Genomic DNA, 15,475 nt, shown 5'->3' with positions numbered 1-15,475 from the left:
CTACATATCACAATTCTTGGGTGGAATAAGCAGTTTGAAATTTCTGAACAATTGACATTAATATGTTGTCCTCTTTGCTGGAAAGTTAAAAAAAAAAAAAAAAAAAGTAGCGAAAAGCTTTGTGAGATTCTCCAGAGCTGAATTAGGGAAGTTGGTGCACATTGCACTTTTGAGTTAAAAGCAACTCTGCCAGATGAATCAGGTAAATAACAATTCCCTGTTCCTGTGGCGAGACACAAGTGACATGAGTGGGATTTTCTTAGTGAGACTCCTGAACAGGACGAAATTCCACAAGCAAAAAATATGAGATGCCTATGTTAAAAATAATGCAGAGATATTTATATCTATGACTATACTCATCTTCCTACTGCCTCATACCTTTCATTTCCTTATGAGCTTATACTTTGGTTCTCATAACATATTCCAGCTGCAAGGCCTTTGACACAGACACAGTTTCCTCATATGAGGGAAATTATATGGCTAGCACAACAAGAGGTTGATGCTTAAAGAATCTAAGTGATGCTCTAATATAAAAAACATTAACATTGGGTCTGATGAGTTATGGCAATGCACAAGTCAGTCAACAGAAAAGATAATTTGTTAAAATAATTTCTTTCCTGTCTGGTGGTTTCAGCTTCTGTGCAGAATGGTTCCCTTCGCATATTCTGAAAATATATTGAAGCATACTTGAGAAGACCCTGTGACTCTTAGAAACAAATCTGAAACAGAAATAATATCAATTTCATTGCAGGGGTGGGTGGGGATGGATATCTGTAAGAGCTTGGTTTCTCAGTTTCTAAAGAGACTTTCAGCATTACGGACCAAGAGAAAGCAGCCCTATGCTTTTTGCTGGAAGTTTGCTTCAAAGTGTTGCTCCGGGTGTCTGATGGCAGGGTGATAAGCTGCCACAGGAAACATCTCTAAACACACAGGTTACAATAGACTTTCTTAGGAGGATGAATATCCATTCCGACTGGACCAGTTGGATGATGAAAAAGTGAATGTCTAGATCTCATGCAATGGTACAAGCAACATAGCTACATTGCTGAAACCACACGAATGAGGCAAGACCTTACCAACCCAAATGAAAAACAATTAATACAACTTCATATTTCAGCACAATTATGTAAACCAGATGCTTTTAAGCCTCTGATTTTCTCTGGATAATCATGGAGCAGCTGTAGCTAAACAAGGTGTCTCATTATAGGAACTTGTTTAAAAAAATTGCACTAATTACGTTTAAGATACAGCCCCAAACTCAAGGTTTGTGTTTTAACACTTGAAACTGAACAAATTGGGATCTGATTACATGTACTAACACAGGAGTGACCTATTCAAACTACATCACTCTGATTAAGCAGATATACTCAAAGTAGATAATTTCTCATGAAGGGTTCAGCACTCAAAAATCTATTCCTGATTCTGGTTTATTAGAATCTAGAGTTATTCATCTTTCTGGCACATCGCAATGCTCACCTGGGTTGAAAATCTATGACAAACCTTTACAGATAGCTTTACGGGAATGCTGAAAGAAAGACAGTGTACACTCAAAGAGGTTCACAGCCTTTCCTTTCGGTTCTGGTATTGAGCACACAGAACTGAAAACTCAGATATTTCTGATGATCGTGTCATGAAGTCAGTACATCATCAGAAAATGAAAAAAAACCTTAAAAGAGTATGTAAGTCCTTGCATACCAAACTTTACATCTCTTATCAAGAACTTGTTGCTCAGACCAGAAATACATTTTCAAAGGTGCTATACATCTTCATAGTTTCAGGAAAGATAAAACCCAGCTGCCCGTTAATGCTAGATTTTTATGTTTTTAAATACAGGGAAAAGTAAGAAAGGTCAATCTAGAGAACACATTCAGGGCCAAATTATGCAGCTAGATTTTAGTCAAGAAGCAACAGGGAATTCAGTGAAATTACAGAGATATACTCAAAACTAAATTTGACCTTATAAATAGAAAAAAATAGAGCCATTTGCAAGGATATTCTGAACAAAACTGTTCAGTTGAAGCTCAATGAAATAAAAGCCACAATAGCATTCAGTATATACTACTGAATATGTTAGAGGACTAGAATACTTAGTGTAAGAACTGGAAGAAAAAAATGGTACTATTTATGTACATATTTAAGATGCTTTTGATGTATTTTTTATTAAATTCTGGTCAGTACTCTAACATGACTGTGATCAGACTTCCACCACATGGAAAGATGGCGTAAATTATTTTCTGATATGTACAAAAGGATCTCTCATGTTTACCCAATCTTCCATGATTCAACAGTCTGACACTTTTTAGCGGGATTGCAAACTCTGTATCACTTCAAAGTTGTAACTTACTACCTGTATGAAAACTCAAAATACAGAAAGTGAAAACAAAATAAAGTTGAGGACATAAGAAAAAAACCCAACAGTTCACTACCACATACTTGTTCTGAAATATACAGAAATTCAATTTTCTAAAACATGATTTTTATTATTTGAACAAATTATAGGTCACTTGCACAAAATATCTTTAAACAGGAAAAAAACAAAAACATTTATTTGTAAAAAATAGCACCGTGATAGTCAAATATTAGTTTAGTAAGAAAAAGACAGTATATTCAAAAACTAGTATGAAAGATTAAAGCAAGGTTTTAAAGTTCTGTTTGAAACCATATTACAAATGAGCTTTGGAAGCAGCTATAAAAGCAGTACAATAGCAACAGTGAGGGTTAATTCAAGTTTTGGAAGAGCTTTGCAGTCTAAGTATAGCTTATGCTAGTAAAGCAAAAAATAAACTCTAGAAAGCATAATATACTTATGGTTACAATCAGAATTATAACCATACTAGCTGATGGAATGTTAAGAGATGAGCCATAAACACACACACACACACAACTCCACCCATAGTAAATCCACCCTAATTACAGGTTTAGAACAAAAAAATTCAAATTAAAATTGTTTGTAATATTGAGGTAATATTTGTAATAGCTACTACAGAAGCAGCATGCAGAAACACAGGAACCATATTTTAGATATTATTTTTTTGAAAAGAAAAAAAAAGGTATTGACTAATCTAGATTAAACCAGGTGATAGCAGCTAAAACAATCTCCTCAGATTTTGTAAATCTAGAGAGCTGTCTATGAAAAAAGAAACAAAGAATACTCAGTGTATGCCTTTCTCTTTGCTTTGATTATGGAAAAACAAAGGCAAAAGGGCATAAAAGACCGCAAGTTTCAGTTATTCAGCCAAATGCAGTGCAGTGAAGATAAAACATTTTGTTCAGTCAGGTTTTTGGTTTTGCTTATACAAACTTCAGACACTTCGTATCTGTTCTATCCTTTCTACATACCAAAGTTCAAAAAGGGTTGTACCAAAAGGTTTCATCACAGAAACACAGCAGAACATAACTGCTTGTGTAGTGAATGTCTGGTTGCCTTGGGCCATGTAGAGTTGGTTCTAGAAAACATGGCCATACTGCTATGCTGTACCAGCCAGAGCTGTAGCTGTGCTCCACTACACCTGACACAAGAACACTGCAGGACCAAACCCATCCCCACAGAAAGTCATGACATCCCCAACAACCTGAGACAATCTGCAATCTGTTCTACCTAATTCATAATGAATAGACATTTGACAATGTAATGTCAATTCATTGTCATTACATGACAGTTGATTATGCAGTGGTGTGTACAGGAAAAAAGTCTCCTAGCTCATGTAGACGTAGCTCTTACAGCACATGTTTTTGGTTTTAGACCAAATATTTAGCCAGGGGTAGTGTTCTGTGTAATGACTATTATAGAGTTTCTGTGGGCATAAACAGCAAATCTTTTGATGTGATCAGCACCATCTTCACCACTAGGAAGAAGGCAATACATCAAGTTTCCCTCACTTTCACTAAAAAAAAAAAAAAAGAAAAAAAAAAAAGGAGATGGTAAAGAAACTGAGTGGTGTTTAGGTGTAGTTCTGCCAGCCCAACACTGGGAACTGTCCCTCTCAGGATTTAAAGGGCTCTGTCCAGAAATTAAGAAATTCAGGCTCTGCATAGCTAGTTCCAAACATGATTATTTGATGAGAAGTGCCAAAAATTATGAAATAAAGAATAGATTTTTTTAAAATCAAATATATGCCCCAGTCTCCATACGTTAGCATGACTTCAACCAAGAACACAAAATGATCAGCTAGAAAATAACAAAATTTTGCTTACTGGAAGAGTTTCCCATGCTAGCCAGAAGTAAGATAAAACTTGCAGCATTTTTTTTTTCCCCTATGCTTGTTTATATGATGAAGGTCATGTTATTTTAAGGAATTTCAACTCTTCATGAGATGTAGCAGACTACGGATTCTGCTGGGGAGATCTGATGTCTGCTTAATTCATTTTGCCAACCTGTTGTCTCACTGAGCTGCAGTGACTTGGAGCAAAATCAACAGAAAACTATAAATATGCAGAATTCCAAGATCTTCATGGTCATTTAGATTGTTCTTGTAGACTCAACAAGATAAAAATATCAACATTCAGAGGCAAAAAAATTCAGTTTATAACTGGTATGGAAGTCAGGTAACCCTTAAAAAAAAATGTTTCTGTCAGGTGAAAACCAATCAAGTCATCATGCTAGCTTTAAAGTCATCCAATTTCAGCAAACACCTTTGATCTATTTCAGTGTTCTGTTACTAACCTACTGCTCATGAAGAAACATTCAAAATGCAGAAATTACAATGAACAACAGAACCTTGTCCTACCCAGACACAGATGCATTACAGACTACAGCAGATCATGGGAAAAGTCAGTCAGTTCTCACTCTCGTAATACACAAAATCATGAATTCCATGAACAAAAAAAAAATGTTGCTTTCTGCTTACCTGATATGGAACAATACTCCCATGAGCAGTACCCCAGCGTTTTCCTTCAATTTTGCAATTAAGGTAATTAGCTGCTACATGAGTGAGACATGCAACCTGGAAATGGAGAAAAAGCAAAGTATTCAGGAAAGCTGAAACTTCCTTGACAATTTCTCTGAGATTTCTGTCTATTTATATGCACTTCAGATAGATAAGTTAAAATACTTATATCAAAAAAGTATCTTTTATATATTACATATTATGTATATTTTTAATATGAAAAAAAATCAGGGTACATCTGTATCATGGAAGTGCTTGTGTAAGTACAACTCAATAAACTCAAAAAATAATGCATGTCCTATAACATTACTAATGCTAGAGAAATCTAGCATTCAACTACCCTAAGAGATAAGACAGTATTACCCTTTGCAAAATGGTCAACTGCAGCAAAGGGAAAAAAAAAAAATCAGTGACATGCCCAGAGTCTAGTGGGAAGCATGATGGATTTGTGGGATAGAACTCACCATTTCCTGAACCTCAATCCCATGCTTAAATCACAAAGGCTTTTTCTCAGTTACAAGATTATTTTTATTTTCTCCTATGCTTCTCATTTTACATGTCCAAGCTATGGAAAATACTTCTGAATTCTTCAGCTCCCCACATGCTCTGTAATATTAATTAAGTGGTAGGCCTTGGTAAATCATCTGCCATTAGAAGATAAGGAGAGATTTATCAAGTTATTAGTCAAACAGACAAAACTGGAGAAAGATTAATGTTGTGAAAAATATGGCATGCTAATTTGGTAACCACGATTTGAGGGGATAAATAAATAGTTTGCAAGCATGAATGTATCTTAGGAAAAAGAAGTGAACTTTTATGATGCAGTGATGCATAAAAATCAGTGGTTCTGTTATAATCAATGGCGGATTCTTTATTCTTATTTCTTTGAGAGAACAGTGTATGAATATATCTGAAGCAAAGTAATGCATCACATTTAGCATGCAAGGTTATCACTAATTCACCAGACACAATGTATTTGTTTTCCGCTGTTAACTAGTTGTGCCAGTAAGTGCAATAGTAAATAAGTAAATAGGCCATGTGACCATTTTTTTCCCAAAAATATTATTTTCTTCATATTTCTTCCCTAGATGGAAGAAATTTCCTATGATGACCCAGGCCTTTACACTATTCTGTGCCTACTAATGTCTAATCTACAACAAAACTTGCAGTAATTAATGCAGAGTCCACTATTAACACTCCAATATATATGTGAATTATATCAGAATTTCCAGAAAAAGAATGCCATTTCATTTTCTTCTATCTCAATATATGCTGAAAAGTCAACGTGAATAGGTCACTCTCACATTTAAAGCAAATATTTAACTCTAAATCATGGATACAGTGATTTAGTCCAGCAGAAAACCTAGGAAAACATACAGCAAATAAGAATGGAACTGCTGCCAAAAACTATATTTGTATATACCAACTACAAATACAAAGCTTTATTCCCAAGTACTGCTGGAAAACACTTTGTAGTTGGATTTCAGCTGCAGCTTATTATAGCCCAGTGTCACTTCATTCAGCTAAAACATTGAACAATGTCTAGTCTGTCCTTCAGTCCCCAGGAAAATCTCAGCAATTAAGGAAATGGATCTGGGAGTACGTAAAAAAAATTTTTTTCTTCAGGTTTGCAACTTTCCTCAGCAACACAGAATGAAACACACTGTTATTACAGAGAGAGTTTAATGAGTCACAAAAGTGTGTTACTTATTAATAACACATATCCTAGACCCATCGCTCCTGTCATTTTTCAGTTTGGGGTCACACTCCACAGTGATATTTCTTTCTGCCAAAGCAAATGGCTATGCAATGATGATGAAATATCATCAGGTATTCCATATTTGTGTGTAACACTATACAGCTGCGTTATTCCACACAAATTTCACGGACAGGAGAGATGCATGTGCTACAATGGGCTTTTAAAGATACAAGAATGCCCTCTGTGATACATGCATTTAAGTTTTCACACTTCTGGAAGGAAACGCTATACCAGACTAAACTCTGGGAAGGATATAGTGAATTAAAACCTTGTGAAACAGAAATCTTAAAATATTGATGTTGAATATAATGGAGCCAAAATTTTTTCCATTAATTTGTTCATATTTTATGCTGTAGAAATAGATCTATGAGTTTCATAAATTCTTCACAAGAAGTTTCACAAGAAAACTTCTATCCTTAAAAAAAGAAAAAAATTACCAGTGTTGCAAACTGCTTCAGCTTTCTTGATGAGAAGAATATCTCTTTCAATGATGGAAAACATACATGTCTAGATTTCTCCAAAGCACTTGTTCACAGTACAACAGGAAAAAAAATAATTCAAACATAATACTCGCTAAATATTGCAATTGCCCCACTAAAGCTTCTGCTCAAAGACTTGTTTCAGTGGCAATAGACAGCAAATGCCACAGATGACAGAAGCTTAGCAAAGACACAATTATGGAGCTAAAAATTGCTTAGACTATATCAAGGCCTCAGTTCAACACAATACTTAGCCTGAGGAGTAATTCCATGTCAGTCGATGTACCAACTCATTGCATGAATGCATATGCCTATGCACCCTGCTGAAACTGGTTTATTCATTGTTTTTTCAATGAATCATGAAGGAAAAAAAACTTTTGGTTCCCTTTGACTTCCTTCTCTGCATTGGGTACTTTGTTCATAGTCAAATCAGCCAGCCAAAAAGAATTATTATTAGTAGTACTAGTATCATCATCATACAAATAAACTTATATTGACCACATCAAAGTAAGTATTTCAGTGTTTTGCGTTTTACACATACACACACTTAATTGAGCGAACTCTGTAGCCTTTTGACCCTTTCATAACAACTCTCTAATGAATTCAGCAGACTTAAAAGATGAATCTACTTCTACTGTCCCATTAAATTATTATAGACAGTCCCAGGACTACCATGCTTTTCCCTTTCCTCCTGGCTCAGTTCATTCTCCCTGGTCTCTTCAAAGATTTACCTTCACTAAAAAGGCACTATCTGAAAAAAACACTTTCAGCATATACATTTTATGTCCTTAATAAAGAACACAAAGAATTTATCTACCTATACCTAACCATTGGTAAGCAAACTTCTGAACTATAAGCATAAAAAAAGATATCCCAAGTGAACATTTCTACAGACATCATAACCCCTAGCAAAAAAATGTTTTCAACAAATCTGTTTATCCAAATTCCCCTGTAATTCAAGACTCAGGCTCTCACTGCTAGAGACCCTTCTTGTAGTAGCAATACCTACAGTAAAATCAATCTTTCAAAATGAAGTTTAGGTAGATCTGTATCGCATATTCAGTTAAGTATTTTTAAATCTATATTTAAAAATGCTTTCCTGAAACCTTATAGACCCATTTCTTTTCTCCTTTAATTAAGAACTAATCCTTAAAAGTAACCTTTGGACTTGTAACATTAAAGCAGATGTAATACAATGATACAGACATCACTATTCATTCGCTTGCAGAGACACATCTATGCACTGTAAATAAGTATTATCAAATATCTACAGATAAGTGTTTCTTTATTTCACATCATTAAAGGGAACACACACTTCAACATTCCTTTCTGATATTACTGTTGACGGCCAAATCACATATTTGCATTACATCCTTACTTAAACCAGAACAAAAAGAGAGCTGCATTAAAATCTGAAAAGTTATGCTCAGCTTATGATGCAATGAGACAGATGGGAAACAAGATATTAAAAGCCACAAGGTCAGCAGACAAAGAAAAGAGACAGAATTTCAAAAGATTTTTTTCAAGATAGCACATCAAACATAATTTATTACAATGAGTTCACTGAGTCAATCAATCATATACATGCAAGTTCAACAAGTGTATACGAATAACAAAAGAAGACAGGTAACTGGAAAGAGGAGAAAATAACATTTTAATTATATCCTTTACTTTCTTCTCCCTCCAATTTTGTGTCTGCTTTCCTGCCACATATCTTAACAAGACTGACTCTTAGCCAACTGATTTTTTTTTCCTCATTTTTTGTTTAATTTTCCTGAAAGCATGTAGACTGTCTTTTAGGACCTTCGAGACACAGGCATTTTACAGCACCATAGATAACTTATTTTACACTATATAGGGAACTAGTAACCCAAATATTAATTTATAGCTTTTAAGAAAAAATCATCCTGGAAAACTTCAGTGCTTTCTGTTGTAGAAAGACCAATAATATTCCACTTACACCTTTTCCTTATTTCTGGTGATACGAAAAAGATATCTTTAAATGAGGAAAATTTGAACATAAGACCACAATCCTCATTTGGTGTACATAAACAAAGCTCTCAAAATCACTGACCCTACGCTGGTATTTCTCTAATGACTGATTGTACTGTTTCATACATTTTCCCCTCTCCATGTTGCAATAAATAGTTTGGCACTGATAGATCAATATTCAAGTGTGATTACTTTGGCTTTTGCAGTTATCTGACATTGACCTTCTCATTTGTACATTTGTATTGAAGCTGCTCCCACAGACACGTGCATGGGGTGACCCTTGGCTCTTGCTTCTTGAGTGTTTTTTCATTAAAAAAACACCAAAAACATTTAAGAAAAAAAACAAACTCTATCTTTACCCAGAAATCTCTACTCCACTTAGAAGAAAAACCCACTCCTTTAATTGAAGTCTAATTACATTCAGCCGCAAGGCTTAATCAGAGTAGAAGTAAATTCTTACTAGTCTGCAATCTCGCTGCTGCCATAGACAGTGCACATTTTATGCTACATTCTAAGCGTTGACCCAACTGGTTCAGGATGTTCTTTGTGGCATGGTGCTGTTCTACCGGTCTGTAGGCAGAGAACTATGTTTCAAACTCCTGCAAGAAGGAACTGGGCAATGAACTGGGAACCACAACCTTGCACGGAGGCAAGAAAGCTGCCACAGTTCAAGGCAGCCCATTCCACAGGGGCCCAGCAGGAAGCCACAGCCTTCCCAGGAGCTGTCAACAAACATCACCTTGTGTCTGGGCACGTTAGGGCCTCCCATCTACCCTGGAGTTGAGAGCTCTTCAGGAGCTAAAAATCAGCTCAAGAGTGGCATACACCCACAGGCTGGGCAGACGGCCCCACAGCAAAGCCACTGCCCACAAAGCTGCAAGATTTTACAAATTCATCAGTGGCGCCCCGAGAACTGTGCAAAGCAGCATGTGTGACCTTCTCCTGAATTCACATGTTGTCCCATAATCCCTTTCCATATAGTTCTCTCCCCTTCAAGAGCCAGCAATACTGTATATGCTTTCAGCCAGTGCTTTGCAGACCAGCAAATTCCATGAATGCCTTTGAAGAAGTCTGTAAAAGCTAGCTAAAAAAGCAAGACTGATATCACGTAGGCCAAGGCTTACAATTAAAGAGCCTACACCCCCTTTAGAAAATGTCATGTTATGAACACTGTGGTCTGGGTAAAAAGCATTTTCTTCCCAGTGACACCGACTCCTCTTAATGTGAGACTCCAGAAAGTGAGCGTGAATTCACCCTTCATAACAGAAACCTCCCGGCATTGAAGCATCAGCAAATGGTATAATCCCAGCCACAGATGCAATCTTGTGAAGATAAAGTCAGATCCTTAATGACAAATAACTACAGTTTTAGAACAGGTCTCATATTAGCTCCCTTTTTAGGGCCTTCGAGCCAGGCACTTAAGCAGGTGTCCAGCTCCATGCCATGTGTCCAAGCCCATGCAGCTTGTGGGACTTGCTGATTTAAGTTACCCCCTTGATCAAATAGCACACGGCAAATCACAATCACACAAATTATGTGCTAGGAGGTGCTTAATGAACTAGAAACAATAAAAGATACATGCAATGAGAAAAACAAAAGTAATGTATTTAAAACCCTACCTTGAACACAGATTTTTCAAAGAAGAAAAACAAAGCAAAAGATAAAGTGCACAATTGTGTAGATATATTTTTTTGTGTAAAAATGCCAGCTGAAAACAATATTTGCTTTACAAAAAAACCTTTAGACTACATATATAGAGGGAAACTCAGGCATCTTCAGAAACATAAAGCATTTGGATAGCAGAGAACTGCCAAGTTCAGTAAGATGCAACAACAAAAAGAAATTATCTACAAATGATTTTTTAGATGAGCTATTTAGAGCTTAGAAAAGACCAGAATGAATGCTTCTGTGCTTGCCACAGCACGGAGATCATTTCCTGATTAAAATTCAATTAGTATTAACAACAGCAAGGATTGATGCAACTAAACAGATATAGGACTTGAAATTTCAAAAATATGTATTATTTAGTATACAGTTTCAAGAGAAAGTAAATGTTAAACTGACTCCTATCCCTCTGTAGTCTCCACTTAAAAAAAAAATAGAACAACAAACCTACACACACTCAAATTAATTTTAGGTGAAGGATCAGAAATAAAAATTCTAACCACAGAATCTATTAAGACCACACTTCAGCACTGACATGAAAAAAGGGGAAAAAAGATTTAATTAAAATAAGCTCTGTTTGAAGAAAACAACATTTTAAAATGAAGAATAAATTACATTTTCTTGATTAAAATACAATACTAATCAGATTTTTCTGAAAGTGTGAGAAAACATACTACTTAGACCACTGAAAAATTCTTGTTTCAGCTCCATAACAGCACAGGAACAGCTCTAAGGAACGTAACATTAAAAAAAAAAAATTATTAAAAAGAATATTAAAAAAACCCAAGAACTCCAAAGTTAGTCTGTACACTGCAAGATCTTGGTGCACTTACATACAAACTTTAATCATATGGTCCAATACTATTTTTCTATCAAGCCTCTGACCTACATTTAATTAGTATGTACTTACTGAATATTTACTTTCAATTTATTCAGGAATATATAGCCCAATCACTCTTAGAGTCCCTACCAGCCTTTATACACATCACATGTTGTACACATCGCACCTTCTGCCATTCTGAGTTCCTTTCAAAAGATACTTCCCTGAAACAAGGGTGATTCATCTGCCAGATTTCAAGTTTCCACTACAAAGAATGAAGGGACTGAGTTTCTCAGGAGGGAAAAAAAAAAAAAAAAAAAAAAAAAAAGAAAAACCCCATCAACGTATTTTCCCATAACTTGTTCCTGGAAACAGATGAATCATTTTAATAGTAACTTTAAAAACAAATCACTTTCTGGCAATTCCATGACATGGAAAATTCAGCCAAAACAGTTAAAACTCTGGCAAAGTTATAAAAAACAAAATCAGACTCTGATAACAGACATATCAGACAACCTTAAGTATAAATAACACTTCTACAATCATTTCCTCAAGTCTCTGTCTTCTCAAAAGAAAGAATATATATCCACTGAAATATTAAATGCATTACGCCCTGTATTTTCACACAGCTTTACTAAATCCAAGCAAAATTCAACTTACAGAAAGTTTCTTCTACTATATTTTACACAGCTTTTTTAATACTAGAACATGTGTTTTTAAAATTATTCCTTAATTATAGCCCTTTCTGCCAAGAACCTATGCATTTAATATGAATGATAACTTTCTCTTTTATTCTTTGTAATGATGCCTGGTGGTATTTCATTGATTGTTTAGAAAATAGCACAGATCAAGTTCTCGGGGTGGCTTCTATTCATGCAAAGAGCTGCGAGCATACTTGCAAAACACAGACCAGTTTGGGTTGTGGGAGGTAGAGGAACTCCTCTGCTGAGCGACAGAGTACAGGGAGGAGGCCAGTAGGTTGAGGACTGTCAGGGAAAACCTGCTGGAATCACACCTTGGCTTCCCTGAGACAGGTCCAACAGGCAGGCAGGATGCATAATAGGGAGGATTTCCCATCCTCTTGCTGCTGGCTGAAGGAGCAGGCAGCAATGGCAACAAGCTCCTGCCTGGCTTGTTGTGCCTGCTGGTCCCCTCTGTGGCCGCCCCACCTGCCCCGGGGCCCTCGCAGGCCAGGCATGAGGCTCAGCAAAGCAGAACCAAGCAAGAACGAGGGCAATGATTCATCTAGCTTGGAGGTGTCGCTGACGTTATGTTGGCCTATGCCCTGCATTAAAAACCGCTTCCATAAAGGAAAACTGATGGGTCCACTGCCATAGGAGACTCCCTTCTGAGGGGACTGAAGACCCAACATGCAGACCAGACCCATGCCTTGGGGAAGCCTGCTGCCTGCCTGGGGCCCCAGTTAAAGGTGTGAGGAGAAAGCTGCCCACCCAGGCACGGCCCTCAGATTATGATCCATCACTGGTTTTTCAGGCAGCAGCAATAAAGTTGTGACAAGAAGTCTGAGGGCAATCAAGAGAGACTTCAGGGCCCTGGGATGGCTGGTTAAGGGATGCGGAACACAAGCAGTGTTCTCCTCTGTCCTCCCAGTTGCAGGGAATGATGGAGGAGGAAACAGGAATACCCAGAAGATCAATGCCTGGCTTCGAGCCTGGCGTCACCAGCAGAATTTTTGGTGTGCTGATCATGGGTCAGTCTACATAACACAAGGGCTGCTGTCAAGAGATGGGGTACACCTTTCTCAAAGGGGAAAAGGATCTTTGTGCAGGCATCAGCAGGACTCATTGAAAGAGCTTTAGATTTGAAGGGATAAAATCAGGCTCCCTAGAGATAAGCCTAGGGCAGCAGGCCAATATTTTTGGGACAGTGTGCTAGTGAGGTCCTTTGCTCTGTTGCCTCAGCGAAGGTAGGAGATGGAGATCCATGTTGCAGCAAAGGCACTAGGGTTATTGATGTGTTAGAAATGACAGAAGTGCTTGAGAACAGTCATGCAGGAATTAGGGCTTCTCCACCCCAGGAAACGTGGCAGGATAGCCCCACGGAAGCGCATCTACACCAGTGCACACACCATGGGCAACAAACAGGAGGAGCTGGAAGCCATTGCAGCAGGAAAACTATGACACAGTTGCCATCACGGAAACACGGTGGGATGACTCACACAACTGGAGCGCTGCAATGGGTGGCTATAAACTCTTCAGGAGGGATAGGCAAAGAAGGAGAGGCAGTGGGGTAGCTCTGTATGTTAGGGGGTGTTTGCGTTGTCTAGCGCTTAATGATGGTGACGATGGGATTGAGTGTTTATGGGTAAGAATCAGGGGGAAGGCCAACAAGGCGGATACCATGGTGAGAGTCTGTTACAGACCACCCAACCAGGATGAAGAGGCAGGTGAAATATTCTAAAAGCAGCTGGGAGAAGTCTCTCAATTGCTAGCCTTGTTCTCAGGGGGGACTTGAACTTACCAGATATCTGCTGGAAATACAATACAGCAGACAGAAAACAGTCTAGGAGGTTCCCGGAGTGTGTGGAAGAGACTTTCATGACACAGCTGGTGAGGGAGCCACTAGGGAAGATGCCCCGCTGGACCTGCTGTTTCTGAACAAAGGACTTGTGGGTGATGTGATGGTTGGAGATTGTCTTGGGCATAGTGATCACAAAATAATCAGAGTTTTCAGTTCTTGGAGGAGTAAGGAGGGAGGTCAGCAAAACTGCTACCTTGGACTTCCAGAGAGCCAACTTTGGTCTGTTTAGAAGACTGGTTGACAGAGTCCCTTAGGAGACAGTCGTGAAGGCCAAAGGAGTCCAGGAAGGCTGGACATTCTTTAAGAAGAAACTCTTAAAGGCACAGAGGCAGGCCATCCCCATGTGCTGGAAGATGAGCTGGTGGGGAAGACAACCAGAATAGCTGAACAGAGCTTTGGCCATTTCTCAGGAAAAAAAGGAGAGGTTATGACCTTTGGAAGAAGGGGCAGGCAACTCAGGACAACTAGGCGGATGTCATGAGGTTATTCAGAGAGAAAATCAGAAGAACCAAAGCCCAACTAGAACTTGATCTGGCTACTACCATAAAAGACAATTTAAAAATGTGTCCATAAATACATTAGCAACAAAAGGAGGGCTAAGGAGAATCTCCACCCTTTATTGGATGTGGGGGGAAAGATAGTGACAAAGGCTGAGGAAAAGGCTGAGGTACTTAAAGCTGCCTTTGCCTCAGTCTTTGACAGTAAGACCAGGTGTTCTCAGGCTACCCAGCCCCCTGAGCTGGAAGACACAGACAAGGAGCAGAACAAAGCCTCCATAATCCAAGGAGAAATGGTCAGTGACCTGCTACACCCTTAGACACACACAGGTCTATGGGGCCAGATGGGATCCACCCAAAGGTACCGAGGGAGCTGGCAGAAATGCTCACCAAGCCACTTTCCATCATTTATCAGCAGTCTTGGCTAAGTGGGGAGGTCCCAGAAGACTGGAAGTCAGCAAATGCAACACCCATCTACAAGAAGGGCCAGAAAAAGGTTCCATGGAACCAGAGGCTTGTCAAACTGACCTTGGTGATGGGAAAGGTTATGGAGCAGATCAACTTGAATGCCATTACATGGCGCACACAGGACCATCAGTCAGTGTGGGTTTATGAAAGAAGGCAGGTCCTGCTGACTAACCTGATCTCCTCCTATGACAATCTGACCCACTTAGTGGGGGTGAGGGAAAGGCTGTGGATGTCTTCTATCTAGACTTTACTAAAGCTTTCAACACTGTGTCCCACAGCATTCTCCTGAAGAAACCAGCTGCTCACAGCCTGGACAAGTATACTCTTTGCTGGGCAAAAAATTTGCTGGATGGCTGAGCCCAAAGAGT

At 38.2% G+C, this 15,475-nt stretch overlaps 1 protein-coding gene across 7 annotated transcripts in view; it reads right to left on the bottom strand.

Moving 5' to 3' along the window:
- The window catches only part of SUGCT (succinyl-CoA:glutarate-CoA transferase), a 338,348-nt gene that overhangs the window by 265,672 nt on the left and 57,201 nt on the right, over nucleotides 1-15,475 (bottom strand). For all 7 annotated transcript variants that reach the window (XR_008747493.1, XR_008747492.1, XR_008747491.1 and 4 more), the window contains exon 9: nucleotides 4,848-4,943. Coding sequence is in view for 4 of the 7 variants with exons in the window: in XM_055806142.1 (XP_055662117.1) it covers nucleotides 4,848-4,943 (96 nt within the window). In the remaining 3 variants the exon portion in view is untranslated. The remainder of the gene's footprint in view (nucleotides 1-4,847; nucleotides 4,944-15,475) is intronic.

The sequence above is a fragment of the Falco peregrinus genome, chromosome 5 (genome assembly GCF_023634155.1).
Source record: "Falco peregrinus isolate bFalPer1 chromosome 5, bFalPer1.pri, whole genome shotgun sequence".
Classification (NCBI taxonomy): Eukaryota; Metazoa; Chordata; class Aves; order Falconiformes; family Falconidae; genus Falco; species Falco peregrinus.
This window is presented reverse-complemented; position numbering and strand designations above follow the sequence as displayed.